A 14,575-nucleotide genomic window follows, 5' to 3' on the forward strand; every position below is an offset into this window, starting at 1 on the left:
CTTATTTGCCTCTGTCCCCCTTTTTTCTCCTTTCTCTCTTTTACTCCCAGAGCCAAGTACCACAAGTTAAAATATGGGACAGAGTTAAACCAAGGTGACATGAAGCCTCCAAGCTACGACTCGGGTAAGTCCATGGAGACCCAAACGGCCAGCTCCACCTCCTCACACTAAATCACTGTGATTGTTGAGTTCACATACCTCTGGTGACAGGATGGTTACGCATGCGAAGCTCCTGCGATCGTGTTGAATCTTGTTTGTCTCGATAGATCTGTTCAGAAGTTCCTGAATAGTGAAAGATTAGGTTTCGTTGCCATAGTACAAATATTTCATTCTAGAGCATTTAGAGGTTTTTCATAGAAACCAGTCCCTGAGAAATGGTTAGGATTATTCAGGGTGACAGTGACATTGTTTCTGGAAAACCGATTTCTAGAAACAATGTAATTGGAGCTGAAACAGTAAATCAGTAATGAGTTTTCAAACAGCACAAGTATTACCTTGCCGTAGCCTCACAACTGCGAGAATGTGCTCCTTTTCCTGTTAACTTATTTGTTAATCTGCTTGGTAAGCTGTAATGAAAATGACTGCTTTTCTTTAATGCTGTGAGAACAACAATCAAAACAGAAACAGTCCACACAATGAAAGCTACTAGTGTTGAAGTGAGGGGTGCAACTCCCTCTCAGCTCAACATAGATAAGAAGTCCTTAAGAGCGTAGAAATGTGAAAATGTAGCCATTTCTAGTTCAACCTGCTGATGGAAAGCAGCTACACAGTTGTTGGAAAATGAGCTCGATGCTTGGGAATGTACATCCAAGAATTCTGGGAAATGCAACCAAATCTCTTTGCATGACTAAAACCAAGTTAGAAGAATTCGCACAAATTAATCTTTGATGCTGGGCATCAGTTCTCCATCTCTAGCGTGTTTTCCTTTACCTTATTTAACAGCAGCATCACTCTGAAATCTGCATGCTACCTGTTTCTTGTTATATTATTATAGTTTAATTGGCCTCTCATGTTTGGGTCCACTGCCATCGTTAAGTCAGATTGGGATATTTCCTCTCCTCATCTCTATTCATCAGAGCTCTTCAAAGCACCCGAGCCCTTGAAGTGTTGATGAATGAGAGGAGGTGAAGGGGAGAGGTGTTGGTTGATGGGGGCGGGTGGGGGGAGTGAGAGACGAGAAGTGGGAGGTGTTGCTGGTGTGGTGGCACACCTGCCCGCTCATCACCCTCTTGAATTAGGCATGACCCAGTTTTTAAGGCACTCTCATCTCTCTGCCCTGCCAATTCCACCCTGCAACGCACATAAATACGCACACTCTCCCACCCGGTCTAAACCTCATTAACGCGTCTCTGTGCTCCATGCAAAATTCCCAGCTGACTCGCCAACGGACTGTTGACTTAAAGTATCAAAGTGAGCTTTGAAAACCTTCATTGTTTGTCATAGAAAGACGGAGCGTGTCGGGCTGGATGCTGGAAGCACCAGCACACGTTGTTGATCTTTCTAGTATGTCATGAGACGGGTGGGGCAGAGACGAGTCGTTTCAGCGGTGTTAGAATTCATCACACGACATCAAATGTTTTTGCTTTAACGTCACGGAAAAAGCTGGTGACAGTGAGTTTTTGAAAATCCACTTTAAAGTCAAAGCAGCATCAAAATCCAGTTTGTCAAATGAACAAAAATTTTTAAAGGATGTAAATATTTTGTTTAAAGCTGTTTTGTTTTGTTTGTTTTTTTAAGTGAGTTTATTAATAAATCAACTCGTTTTCACTGGAACGATTCAAAGAGAAACCATACTCTTTTCTCTATAAGTGTGTTTAACCTTTTATAGACTGAAAGAAACTGAGTACACGAGTGTATGGTTGCTGTGATTTAGGAATGTCTCGGTCGTGTTTACAGAGTGGAAATAATGTCTGTTTGCGCTGCCCTGATTTGTGTCCTCCTCGTCTCTCTCCAGACGAGGCCAATGAGAACGAGACTTCTGGATCGCTCAACAATCAGCTGTCCTGGAAACAAGGCCGTCAGCTCCTCAGACAGTGAGTGCACGCGCTTTTAAACCTCGATCAAAAAAACTGTCTTCAACCCAGAAACCTACTAAACTCGCTAAAATTAACTGCACTGAAATCGACGTCTTCTGTTGAGAACTGAAATGTCCAAATTACTGGAATGGTGTGCTTCCAAGCTTATTAATTGCTTAATCATTGCTGGAGGCAATTTTTTTTCCCTGGCAGTTGCACATTGCAAATCAGTTACGTCAAACTCATGACAGCCTTTCCCTGAGTCACATGCACACCTTTTTTCTGCTGTTTCTTCACTGTGTTCAAACTCAGAACCGAGAAAACTGAAACCCTTTTGTAGAAACACGTAGAATGGGCCCAATAAGCAGAAAGCGTTGGTTTGAATCAAGTTTAATCAATTTCCAACCTCTGCTTACATTTCTCTGAGATATTTGTCCCTTGTGTCAGTCTACTTACTATGGGCCAAAAAAGAAAGTGTGGGAAAGGGCTCCCTCACATGGCCAGCAGCCATCATTACCTGCTCCGTGTGTTTCCTTTCCTCTGGTGCACCCAGCACACTCAAGAGTGTGGTTATCCTATCATCCTGCTCTCTAGTCTGTCATTGTAAATAAACCAGACACCATCAGGCAGCCTCACACATCATCTGCCCCAACATGCCGCCTGATGATGCAGCCAATTTATTCACGAGTTCGTGTCATGGGACAGATCAATAATGTGCTAAAACACCCCTCCCTTTCATTCAGTCGCCCGCTCAGATTGCTAAAGCTTCTTCTGCGTCCCCACAGGGCAGGTGTAATATCTGATGAGTAGCTTGTCGTGGTGAGACTGTTGACTGTTAGAGACATTTTTAACAGCGAGAAGTGCTTTTGTGTCTTTCATGGTGAGGTCAAGACAGTAAAAGTAACGCAGCCGGGTTAATTTTGTCTTTCTTTGCGTCACTGCAGGACTTTACTGCTGCACAAATATTACTTAAAAACTTGGGGGAAACCATATGCATCCATATTTAAATCCTCTTACTTTGTTCCAGGTACCTACAGGAGGTGGGCTACACAGACACCATCTTAGATGTAAAGTCCCAGCGAGTCCGAGCACTGCTAGGGCTAGCCGGGGATGGAGCTGGAAGGACAGGGGAACGCACGAGCACCGAGCCTTTGGTCAACGGGACAGACGCAACAACAAAGGGCACCAGAGGGTGAGCATACACCCTTTAAGGGTGTCTATACACTCCTTGTATATCACAGAATGACTGAAAATGAAAGTCAAATAAAGCTGATATAATGGAATTGAAAGGCTTGCTTTAAAAGCATAGTTAGTGCAGCTGTGTGTTTAATGCATGAATCATTCTCACTCAACAGGAAAACAGAGCTCTCTGACACCAGCGCTGTACTGGAAGCCTTCAAGTTCATTGAGAATGCAGCTGCTGAGTTCAGCGATGAAGACGAGGAAGAGGAGAGCGAGGGGAAAGACAGGACTAACGTGGAATCGAGGACGGTAAGAAACCAGTCGACCTTCCCACCTTCTGTTCTCACGTGTTTTTGCAGAAGTTGTTACTATACTATTAACAATGGCCGGCAATGATTTCCCTGCAGATCATCAGGAAGAAGCCTGCATCGTCTACGTCGCCCGCCAGTATGGACACCACTGAGGACCCTGACACAGAGGAAGTGATGAAGGGCTTCGACTTCCTGTCTAGTCCTGACGAGATGGACACCTCGCCAGAGACTAGAGGCACCGGGGACGGCACAGACTGGGGTGAGTCACACGTTAATCACCAACAGATCAGAGTTTGGAGTGGATGACACTATTAGCCAGACACTAGATACAATTAGAGCAGTTATGATATCAAAATGTTTCCTTTTTGTATTATCTGTGAGTAAATGTAAAGATCTTGTTTTCAGTTTGGTGACCGTTCATGGAGTACTTGTCATTCACATATCATGCTGTGGTCATTAGTCATGATGTTGGGAGTTTATGTTTAATCATAGTTTCTTATCCTTTCCGCCGTGTGTTCCCATAGCCAGCCAACCTGTGACCACAATGTGCATCCCACTCCTGTTTGTGTGTTCCCGGTGTATCTCACTGATCAAAAAAAATGGGCTTAATGTCATGCTGAGGTGTTTTCTTTGACTCTGACCACAGATCTTAGTGTTGAGTCATCTGTAAACCTAAAGTCAGTACACTAGACTATGCATGGGATGATTTTTCTGGTCAGATTTAGCACTGAGAACCCGCCACATGACATTAACAACCCTGCCATTACTTTTACATAGACTGGAAAAGAAATCGTGAGCAGATTAAAAGAGATGCCTGAAAATGCTGCTCCCAGTTATGTAATGTCAAAGGTGCTCACCTCAGACCTTCTGCTCTCCTGAGGGAAGCCTCCAGGAGAGCATGAGCCTTGGCCCTGCGAGGCAAATCGGGCCTCGACCAGGCCAGTTCCTCAACAGCCTCTCGGTCTGGTTTTGTTCTCCCTGTGTAGAAAAGGACGAGCAGGTTCCCATTTCTGAGGCCTGGGACGTGGACCCGGGCCTGATAACCAAACTCAAGGAGGAGTACAAAAAGGAGCGCAAGGGGAAAAAGGGGGTGAAGAGTAAGTCCTGTCGGGCGATGCTGCCTCCCTCCCTCTCCTCTCTTTGTAGAGCCTGACTTTTCCTGAGCTAAGCCAAAAAGCCTAAAATCAAAAACAAAATTTCATTTCCGTCTCTGGCTGCTCCTCAGTTTCATTTATCTTTTTGTCTCTCGTCTTCTTCGTCTTTTCAAACTGATGTCTCTTCTGTCTTCTGGTGATCATTTTCCTGTCCAAACTCATTGTTATGCTCAATGCATGTTTATCCCATTTAAGCATTTTTTTTTTTTTTTTTTTTTTAAGCCGTATTCATCTTCTCCTCTACACTGTCAAATATAAGATTAATGAGTTAGCTGTGACGATAGGTCCATCTGTGTCCCATCTGGGCCAGCAATAGTACCCTCAGTCATCTGTTTCTGTATCTTCTCCAGTCATAATAACATAATCCTCACCATCTTTACCCTCATCTGTCAGCCATGTTGATGCAACAGTAACGAGTAATTTTGCCGCTGCCATAAATTGATGGCAATTAAACGCTATTTTTTTCAGTGACTCAGTGAAGTGACTCAGCTGAATACTACAGCTCTCATAATGGCAGCCCACTTCAGACCCATTCAGCCACTGAGAGCTCTTAGATTTCACATTTGTTTTGAGACCCACGCTCTGCTTTCCTGCTGTTGTGATTGAATCATGAGATCAACAACAAGTTTGCTTCACTTTCTTCTGCTCTTGACTGTAACACCACTTTACACAGTTGGCTTTTTTTCCTGCTGTGTTGGAGCTTTATCACTTTGGTGCCTGTGTGGAGGAGATCATCTGGCACTTTAAGAAGTAGTTTGACATTTGGGGGGGAGAAATATTTCTACTGGGCTGAGAATTCAATTGTACGATCAATATACTCTGTTATCCATCTGTTGGCTATAAGCAGCATAACAGCTGCCCTTCCTCTACGGTAATGTAAGGAAACTGAGCTACATCCACCTCTGAAGCTAATTAGTCTGTTATGTTTTGTTAGTTTGACCCATTCAGAGACCATTATATGAAAACAACAGGTAAGAGTCAACAGAGCTTTCCTCCCATTGGCAATCTTTTTAATATAAACAGATATCTGCATATTCATTATTGACCATCTGGTTTGAGCAGGCTCCGGTTGCTCGCAGAACATGTGTTGAAACAAAAGAGGGATTACATTTAGCTCTAGCTGTTAATTGCCTTTTGTTTATTCCAGAAACCCTGAAAAATGGGCTCAATTCCCAAATGAATAGACAAGCCCATGGCCTGCTGAAACCTCATATATACAATGTATAACATATTTTACACCCAGTATAAAGGCAAATAGATTAGAAGATAAAGTCCACTTCCATGTTTGCGTGTCGTACACATCCCCAGGGACTACCTCAAGTCTCTGCAGGTTCCCTGGCAGCTGCTCTGAGCTCAACTATTGCCCTTCTTTCCGGACTGTATGCTAAGCTAAGCTGATGCCTGCAGTCTTGCTTTCTGTCACAAGGAGACTTTTAAAAACAGTCAAACGACTTACTTGAACAATCAGGTTTAATTCTGTTAGGAAATGCATGCAGCCCTGTAGTCCTGCACAGTAAACACTACATATACATTTATATATTCATTTATCACGCCTCAAAACGCAGCTCTATCTGAAGTTACCCTCTCCACACAGCACACCCTTTGGTGATGAATGCGCCTCAGCAACTTCTCTTTTTCTCATTTTACGAGGTTTTTTCTGGTGGCTTCTCTTCATTTTCCTTCCTTTACAATCAGAGTTTATAATTTATTTTCTTGCCTTTTAATGCTGCCTTCCTTCCGTCTTTATCTGCATTCTTTCTTTCAGCCTGTAGTTGCAGCTTTTTGACAAAATATTTTTATGTGTGTGTTTTTTGTTTTAACTCTTAACCTGACTTGCTAAACAGGACCCAATCGATCCAAGCTGCAGGACATGCTGGCTAACCTTCGAGATGCAGAGGACTTATCCCACATCCAGCCTGCACCCGCCCCTCAATCCCGGCCCAACGTACCCCGATTCAACGAGCACGATGCAAACCGAACGGATGAAGGTGCTCCAGAAAAAATACCAGCAGGATGTAGAAGTCAAACAATAGATCAGATAAAATTGCCCACAAAGTTATCGGGTTGCATGTTTATTTAATTGTTTGTTCTTTTCCCAGTTGAGTCGCTGACCTTCCCGCCCACCTCAGGGAAGTCTTTCATAATGAGCACGGACGAGGCCATGGAGAGTGAGCTGGGCCTGGGGGAGCTGGCTGGACTCACTGTGGCCAACGAGGCCGACAGTCTCGCCTACGATGTGAGTAGGAAAACACAGAAATCATTCAAAGACTCACAGGACCACTTCTTCAGAGAAAACTACTTCCTTATGTTAGCTTATGTGGCATCCTGCTTTCTTTCTCTGATCGCAACAACATTGTCTAAGTCACAGGGGAAAAACACATCAAAAAGCTGTTTTTATAAACTGTTGCCAACAAAATGTAATAAAGATAAAAGATCTTTTTAGATCACATTTACTGCAATAATATAAGTCACGTGGCTCCAAAAGTTTTTGTTTTTTTGTTGTGTTAAGATGGGCTGATGTTTATTTTATGCAAAAAAAGGATGTTTATCAAAGTACTGAAAAATTAACAAAGATGTTAAGTTGTTTTCATGACAGGCAGTAAATAGTGACAGTTATGCTGCCTTTGAGGGTTTTTTTTAATCATACTTCTTTTTTTTATATATAAATCTATGAAACTGTTACTTTATGCTGCTAATAAATAAACAAAATCCTTCGCATCCAACTGTGGCTCTGCTCTGAGCTGCTGCTTATACTTTATGAAGCTGTTCATTCTGCTGATTGGATGCTGAGTTCTGCCATCTTCTCTTCAGATTGGAAACAACAAAGACGCCATGAGAAAAACATGGAACCCCAAATTCACTCTGAGGAGTCATTTTGATGGGATTCGGGCTCTGACCTTCCATCCCGTGGAGCCCGTCCTGATCACCGCTTCAGAAGACCACACGCTCAAGATGTGGAACCTCCAAAAGACCGCTCCTGCCAAAAAGTACGAATGCCTTTACTCAGACATCACCTCATCCTTTGTTTTTGTTTTTTAATAATTAAACGCACAGACGCTCTGAGCTCAGCGTGTCGTGCTGCAGCAGCAGAGCGACGCTGATTAAAGAGAAAAGCTCGTCTGTTTGACTGGAAGCTCGTAAGGAGTGCGCTTGTCTCTGTTGCCGTGCCGTCACATGATACAGTCACAGGAAACCGATCCCATGTGTGACAAAGAGCTGACGACACTGCTTCCCAAGACTTGTTATTGCCGTGTCACAACTCTGCAGCCCACACACAGTCTGGTAGTGATTTGGATTTTAGGAAGCTGAAGTCATTTTTAAGGGGAACAGTTACTGTGAATAAGACAATTAAACAGTGTGATGTCAGCTCAGTGGTGCAACGGCACATTAAAGCATTTAATCAAGTCTTTGACATTTATTCTCTGCTGGTTAGTTCTGTATGTCATAATAAAATGCAAATTGTTTGTCTGCAGAAGTACGTCCTTAGATGTGGAACCGATCTACACTTTCAGGGCTCACAGGTAAAAAACAACAAAAACAAAACACGGCGTGAATAAAACTTTGTGTTAGTGCTGGTTTAATAGATGATTCATGATTTACACCACAGGGGTGCTGTACTGAGTGTGGCGATGAGCAGTACAGGGGAGCAGTGTTTCAGCGGCGGTGTCGACGGGACTATTCAGTGCTGGAACACCCCCAATCCCAACATCGACCCCTACGACTCATACGGTAACAGCCTCGTGGGTTTTGTTGTAATTTGAGGGTTTTCTAATCAGATCACGATGTCTGAATGGAGTTCTTCTTCATTATTTCTCTCACAGATCCATCTGTGCTGCGAGGAGCCCTGAGCGGACACACGGACTCTGTTTGGGGTTTGGTGTACAGCAGCGCACACCAGCGCCTTCTCTCCTGCTCCGCGGATGGGACGGTGAGACTGTGGGACGCCAACACCACCTCACCTGCCCTCGCAGTATTCAACGAAAACAAAAGTACTGACTTTACTCGTCTTGCTTATCCTCGTTTTTCAACATTTTGTCAACTGAGCAGGTAAAATAATTTGTTTGTGTTTTTCCTGTACCAGAGCTGGGAATTCCCTCCTCGGTAGATCTGGTGTGCAGTGATCCAGCTCATCTGGTCACGTCTTTCACAAACGGGCAAATCGGCCTCTTCAACATGGAGACCCGTCAGCTGGTTCTCAGTCTGGAGTCCAATTTGGAGCCAGGTAGGTTTGGAGCTGTTGGTCACTAACACACCAACACTAGCACAGTTGTGATAGCGGTGGAGGAAAAACCTTAAAAGCTTATCACCAGTAAAAGTTTTCAGGGGTTGAAGCTATTTTTGAAGACATGTTAAGGCCATAATAAAGGGTCTTTACTAACATCTAGTGGTGGCTGAAGGAAATAAAACGCTGCTGTTGCTTGTTGTCCAAACTAGTTTAATTTTAGAAAGATCTGGAGATAGATGTTAATGTTTAGTATTTGTAATATGTGTTTTACAACACTAAATATGCATTTCAGCATCAAAAAAACTTATGAGAGGTCTACAAAACTAAAATTGTATTGTACATGTGCATTTAAATCCATAATTTATATTTATGCCAAGAACCCTGATTTGTAAATTTTTGAAAAGAGATTTTTTTTTTTTTTCCCCCCCCCCGACCGATCATCCCTTTAGTTATTCTGCTGTCTCATAGCTGCTGTTTTAAAGTCCATTGTGCTCATCTGTTTTCAACAGGCACTCCCTCTCACATCAACAAGGTCCTCAGCCATCCCACTCTACCCATCACCATCACTGCGCAGGAGGACAGACACATCAAGTTCTTTGACAACAACAGTGGGAAGCTGATTCACTCCATGGTGGCCCATCTGGATGCTGTCACCAGCTTAGCAGTGGACCCTAATGGACTTTATCTTATGTCAGGCAGTAAGTACCTTATGAATCTCCCTATCCTAGATTTAATTTACCAAAACTAACATTTTCTGGTTTATTAGGTGGATTCGCCCAACAGTGTGTCGGCTGAATTTACTTGGAAACATTTTAGATGCGTCTGAAGTTAGAAGAAAATATACAGTGTTTAGAATTCTCAAAATATTCACCAAATTTCCCCTTGTGGGACAATTAAAGGATTATTCTCTATAACACTGTTATGGGTTACTTATAAGAGTGTTCATAAATAGGGATGGGTATCGTTTACGTTTTCCGATACCAGTACCAAACCGGTACTTTTGAAACTGTGCCGGTGCTCGAACCGGTGCTTAAAGAATGGAGAACACAGAACGTAAATTACACATGAACAACATTAAGCTACTCACGCAGAGAAGAACAGCTGCTGCTGCATCATCATCCGTCATCATTTCTGCTACACTGGCAGGGCTAGGGGCCAGGACTCTCCTCTTCGGGTTCTTGGGGGATGTTGCTAACTCCGGGTCCGATAACAGGCACCCACACCCGCAGTAGATGTGGTGTGAGGTCTTGCATCAAGCTATCAAATACAGTGCATTTCTCGGCTTTTAAAAAAACTCAATGCGTCGCCAGGTGTTTCATCAGATTCGAGGTGTTACCTCCTTTGCACAGTATCACCTTAAAGCACTTGTTGCTGCTGAGTTTGCATCTTTTGCTGTGAAGTACAGCCAGGGCATTTTTAATCTGTAGCTCTGCTCTAAAAGAACATACGTACCTGGGCCCGCCTACTACGCTTGCAAAGGTAAAATGATTGGCTAGAATCCAAAGTGTATGACATCTCAGTAGGTCTGGTTACTACAGTTACTACCGTGCCATAATGGCACCAGATACTGGTACCCATCCCTATTCATAAAGCTGTTCATACTCGCGCAAATTCACTTCTGCAACTCTTCTCACTCGTCATCTTCTCCACAGGTCACGACTGCTCTATCCGTCTGTGGAACCTGGAGAGTAAAACCTGCATCCAGGAGTTCACGGCTCACAGAAAGAAGTTTGAGGAATCGATCCACGATGTGGCGTTCCATCCGTCAAAATGCTACATTGCTAGTGCTGGAGCAGACGCTCTCGCCAAGGTGTTTGTATGACGCGGAGCTGCGTCTCCCCCCACAGCCCCGCTCTCTGACTCATCTTCCCGTGATCAGGGACCAATGGCGACACAGCAGAGGAAGGACCTTCAGGCAGGGATCCAATCCCACCTCACCCAGCCCACTGGTCTCCTGTCGGACTTGCAGACTATGTAGCCACTAGCAGGGCTGTGACTGTCCATAGAAAGGGTCAGCAGGGAGGCCAGTCGGGAGGGGAACTGCCCTTCTGGTCCCCCATCTACCATCCAGGCAGGCCTGGGTGTGACCGGCCACAGCGCCCCTGCATACAGACTCAAATTTAACCTCGAAAGCTCGGAGGCTCAGGACAAGTGTTAGAGCGTGAAGTGGAGAAATGAAGTCTCAAGCCCCGTCTTCTTCTTCTGCCCGTGTGGTTTCACGCTCACCCCGGATCCCTCAGGCCCTCGACCTTCCCTCTGAGACAAAACCAGGTCCGGGCCCTTTACTCCAAGTCAGGTTTTGTTGTTGTGTTCCAGAAACGTGGGGTACCGAAGGTCCGCTGGAGCTGTCACGGAAGCCTCTCACTTCCTCTTTGTCTGCTTCCCAGACTGACTCTGCTTGCTGGCCTGCCTTTATTTTCCTTTTTAAAAACACGTATTGACAAATGTGCCTTTGCTTTAAAAAGGTCTTGAAAACGTTATTTTAACAAGCTTGTTTTCGGGGAACAGGGAGGGAGGGGGGTGGCGGCGAATCGGAGCTGGTTGTCACAAAGTTGTTGATTTTAACATTGGATGTAAAATTACAAATGCTTATAATAAACAAAATATATATTCAGTCTTAAAATTTACTGTGCAGCGTGAGTTTGAGTGCTCCTTTTTGATAAGTGTGGTTGGGGAATCAGTTTTGTGCATTTCAAAGCTGGTAGAGTGATAAAAACCATTAATTATATTGCCTGTTTGTTAGATTCAAGTAATTGTACACTTCAGAAGTAAGATTACAACATATGTGTCCAAAGTAAACCATCTTGGTTATATAATTACAATTCAAACTTGGTTCTAGATGTCAACGTTAGGCATAATTAACTGATTTTTGGCCAGTTTGCTCATGTTTGAAGTGAATGGCTTGTACTGTATGTAATTTTCCCCAGTCGTGTGGACATGCTTAACTGCAATGTGATGTATCATGTCCAGATATTTACAGTAGTCCAGTGTTTAGCAGGAAATTAGTGCAGTACTTTAGGACTATTTGAAATGAGTTGACCATCCGACACCAAGGGAAGAGAAATGTCCTGCAATTCCAGTTTACTGTAAACTGAGGAGGGTAATAAGAAAAGTTACGATGTTGTACGAGTAGAGTACAGCTTCAAATGAGCCATTTTCTCAGTCACTGGTTTGTATATGAAAGTATGTTCAAAATAAAACCTGCTGTAAAATGTTAATTTGGCTGAGGCTGGTCTTTTTGCAGACTTTTTTTCTCTCCCCCGAGCCATCCAAGACAGCTTCCATGGACCCACAGTTATCCTGTGGGCTTCAACTTGAGCCTCAGTTTTTACTTTGCCCACCCCTGGTATAGTATAATCTCAGTCCACGAGGGCCGGTGTCCCTGCAGGTTTTAGATCTCACCTTGGGTCAACACACCTGAATCACATGATTAGTTCGTTACCAGGCCTCTGGAGAACTTCAGGACATGTTGAGGAGCTAAATTAGCCATTTAAATCAGCTGTGTTGGTTTGAGGACACATCTAAAACCTGCAGGGACACCGGCCCTCGTGGACTGAGATTGCCCACCCCTGTACTATACGGTTTTATTTAAAGCAGGCTTGGATTTCTTTTGTACTGAAGGAAAAACCTACTCAAGCAGTTTAATGGCCTCACATTAAACTCTAGCATACTTGGGTATATAGAGGAGCTCCTAATTGACTCTTTGACTACAAGGTGCTCTGGTCCTGTACCTGCAACAACCACAGTTCATCACCCCTCCACCGTGCTTGACACTTGGTGTGAAGTGCTGATTGAGATTTTTACCAACTGTGTTTTTTGGTTGACTCTGCAGAATTTTGAAAGGCCAAGCTGCCACATTCTTTTCAGAAGAGAAGAGGCTTGCTCCTGGCAACCCTTACAAACAACCAATACTTGCCCTGCTGTTTTCTAATCATACTGTCAGGAACGCTAACATTTAACATGCTAACTGAGGCCTGTAGAGCCTGACATAAAGCTTCTTTGGCAGTTTCTCTCTCTGACCCTGGGGTGAATTTGTTGAGACATCCAATTCTGGGAAGATTGACAGCTTTACACAACATGCCTCATTCACACCCACTCATGCGAACACTTTTTTTTCCTTACACCTAAGTGTTTTCTATCTAGCAGTCACACACATTCACAGTATGATGAATGGATTGGAGAGCAATTTTGGATACTGTGGCATGCAAACGAGAGCACGCAGGGATCGAACCACCAAACTTCTAATTAGCAGATAACCTGCGCTGCTTCTTGAGCCACAGCCATCCCATGTTTTCGACTTGTGAATAGCTTTTCTTACTGTAGAATGATTAACTAGAAATTTCTTGGGAAAGGCCTATAATATATTCCCATCAATCTGGGATATATTAAATCCCAGGTTGGGCAACAATTGCTTCTTTAAACTAATTTCTGATGTCGTTCCTATTGTGGCACTGTGTGCACATCTGAATGCTCCAGACCAGCAAACTGCCCAAACCTCTGCTTTCACAGAGATGCTCACACTTGCTGATGACCGTTTGATTAGCAGCACCTACTTCTCCTTTTAATTCCTGTAGAAGGAGCAGGAGTGCACTTAATTTTTTTTCCAACAGTACGTCTGTATTTTGACAAAATAAATAATGGCATAGAATAATATGTCCTGTTTTGTAATTCATCTGAGGTTTATTTAAACAATTTTCAGATTTTCTGAGGATCAGATGACTTATGTCCGTGACAAAACCTCAGAGGTTCTTTTTCACTATGACTTCATGAGGTTTGTTTTCAATGAATAAAAACTGAAAAGTGAAGTTTTAACACACTGCAATAAAAAGGCACTTTAGGTTCTCTTCATTTTCTTTATTTTATTAAAAATTGCCCAAAAAATACCGATTAATTATCTGAACATTATTAGTGATAGGCTTCTTGAATATGCATATGTACAAACAGGGCATAAGAATGATAAAATCATAAATACTCTTCCAACAAAACTGCAATATTAGAAGCGAGCACTGTTAGAAAATAAAGATTAACATGAGTTGCTTTTATTCCTGATAAGAAGCAGATTTGGGATCTGCCGTCACTCTTTACAAAGATAAACAAGCTTACTTTTCACACAAGTCCACATCGGTGTTGTTGCTTTGCCTTTCACCTCCACTTTTTGGTTGCATGTAAAAATCATCTCAGCACCTTAGTCTCTTAGGAACCCAAACAATGTTCCTACGATCAAATCTCTCCTATTAGGAAGATTAAAATGCACCAACTCTAATACAGTATTTTCTCTTTACAGAGAATTGTAAAAAGCACCGCGCTATTAGGTTTATGAAGGTTTTTAAGCCATAAGAGGAAGTGCTAGGCATGCTTTAAATCTATATTTCTCTGCAAGCACCATACCCCAGAAAGACAGTCTTACAGTATGTTTATTTCCCACTAAGTCACCCTTCAAAAAGGCACTACAAGTCACACAAAAAGCGCTACACTAATGTTAATGAATAATGTACTAATGCCCAGTTTTAAACATAACATTAGGCCTGACAAGCAGTGGAAATGGTCTTTTAATATCCTTTTATGCCTTTTATAAGTTTGAGGTCACAATTTTAGATTATTAAATATTTACTTAACATGGAGAACTCGCTAATTGAAGCGTTTGTTGTGCAGCTTTTTTCTCGTTTGACAAAGGTTTCATTCAGCATT

General features: G+C 43.0%; 1 protein-coding gene across 2 annotated transcripts in view; it reads left to right on the top strand.

Moving 5' to 3' along the window:
- The window catches only part of LOC309720541 (striatin-like), a 27,984-nt gene extending 15,879 nt beyond the window's left edge, over positions 1-12,105 (top strand). Inside the window, exons 3-17 of one of the 2 annotated variants that reach the window (XM_082557556.1) lie at positions 51-124; positions 1,955-2,033; positions 3,043-3,207; positions 3,371-3,506; positions 3,605-3,767; positions 4,495-4,605; positions 6,507-6,650; positions 6,762-6,898; positions 7,474-7,649; positions 8,136-8,183; positions 8,270-8,391; positions 8,484-8,651; positions 8,744-8,884; positions 9,397-9,585; positions 10,540-12,105. In XM_082557556.1, coding sequence (XP_082413682.1) covers positions 51-124; positions 1,955-2,033; positions 3,043-3,207; positions 3,371-3,506; positions 3,605-3,767; positions 4,495-4,605; positions 6,507-6,650; positions 6,762-6,898; positions 7,474-7,649; positions 8,136-8,183; positions 8,270-8,391; positions 8,484-8,651; positions 8,744-8,884; positions 9,397-9,585; positions 10,540-10,709 — 2,023 coding nt within the window. In that variant the 3' untranslated portion in view covers positions 10,710-12,105. The remainder of the gene's footprint in view (positions 1-50; positions 125-1,954; positions 2,034-3,042; positions 3,208-3,370; positions 3,507-3,604; positions 3,768-4,494; positions 4,606-6,506; positions 6,651-6,761; positions 6,899-7,473; positions 7,650-8,135; positions 8,184-8,269; positions 8,392-8,483; positions 8,652-8,743; positions 8,885-9,396; positions 9,586-10,539) is intronic. The other variant, XM_082557557.1, reaches the window with a different exon arrangement.
- The last annotated feature ends 2,470 nt before the right edge of the window (positions 12,106-14,575 follow it).

Source organism: Aulonocara stuartgranti, assembly GCF_965226115.1.
Source record: "Aulonocara stuartgranti genome assembly, chromosome: 13".
Lineage (NCBI taxonomy): Eukaryota > Metazoa > Chordata > Actinopteri > Cichliformes > Cichlidae > Aulonocara > Aulonocara stuartgranti.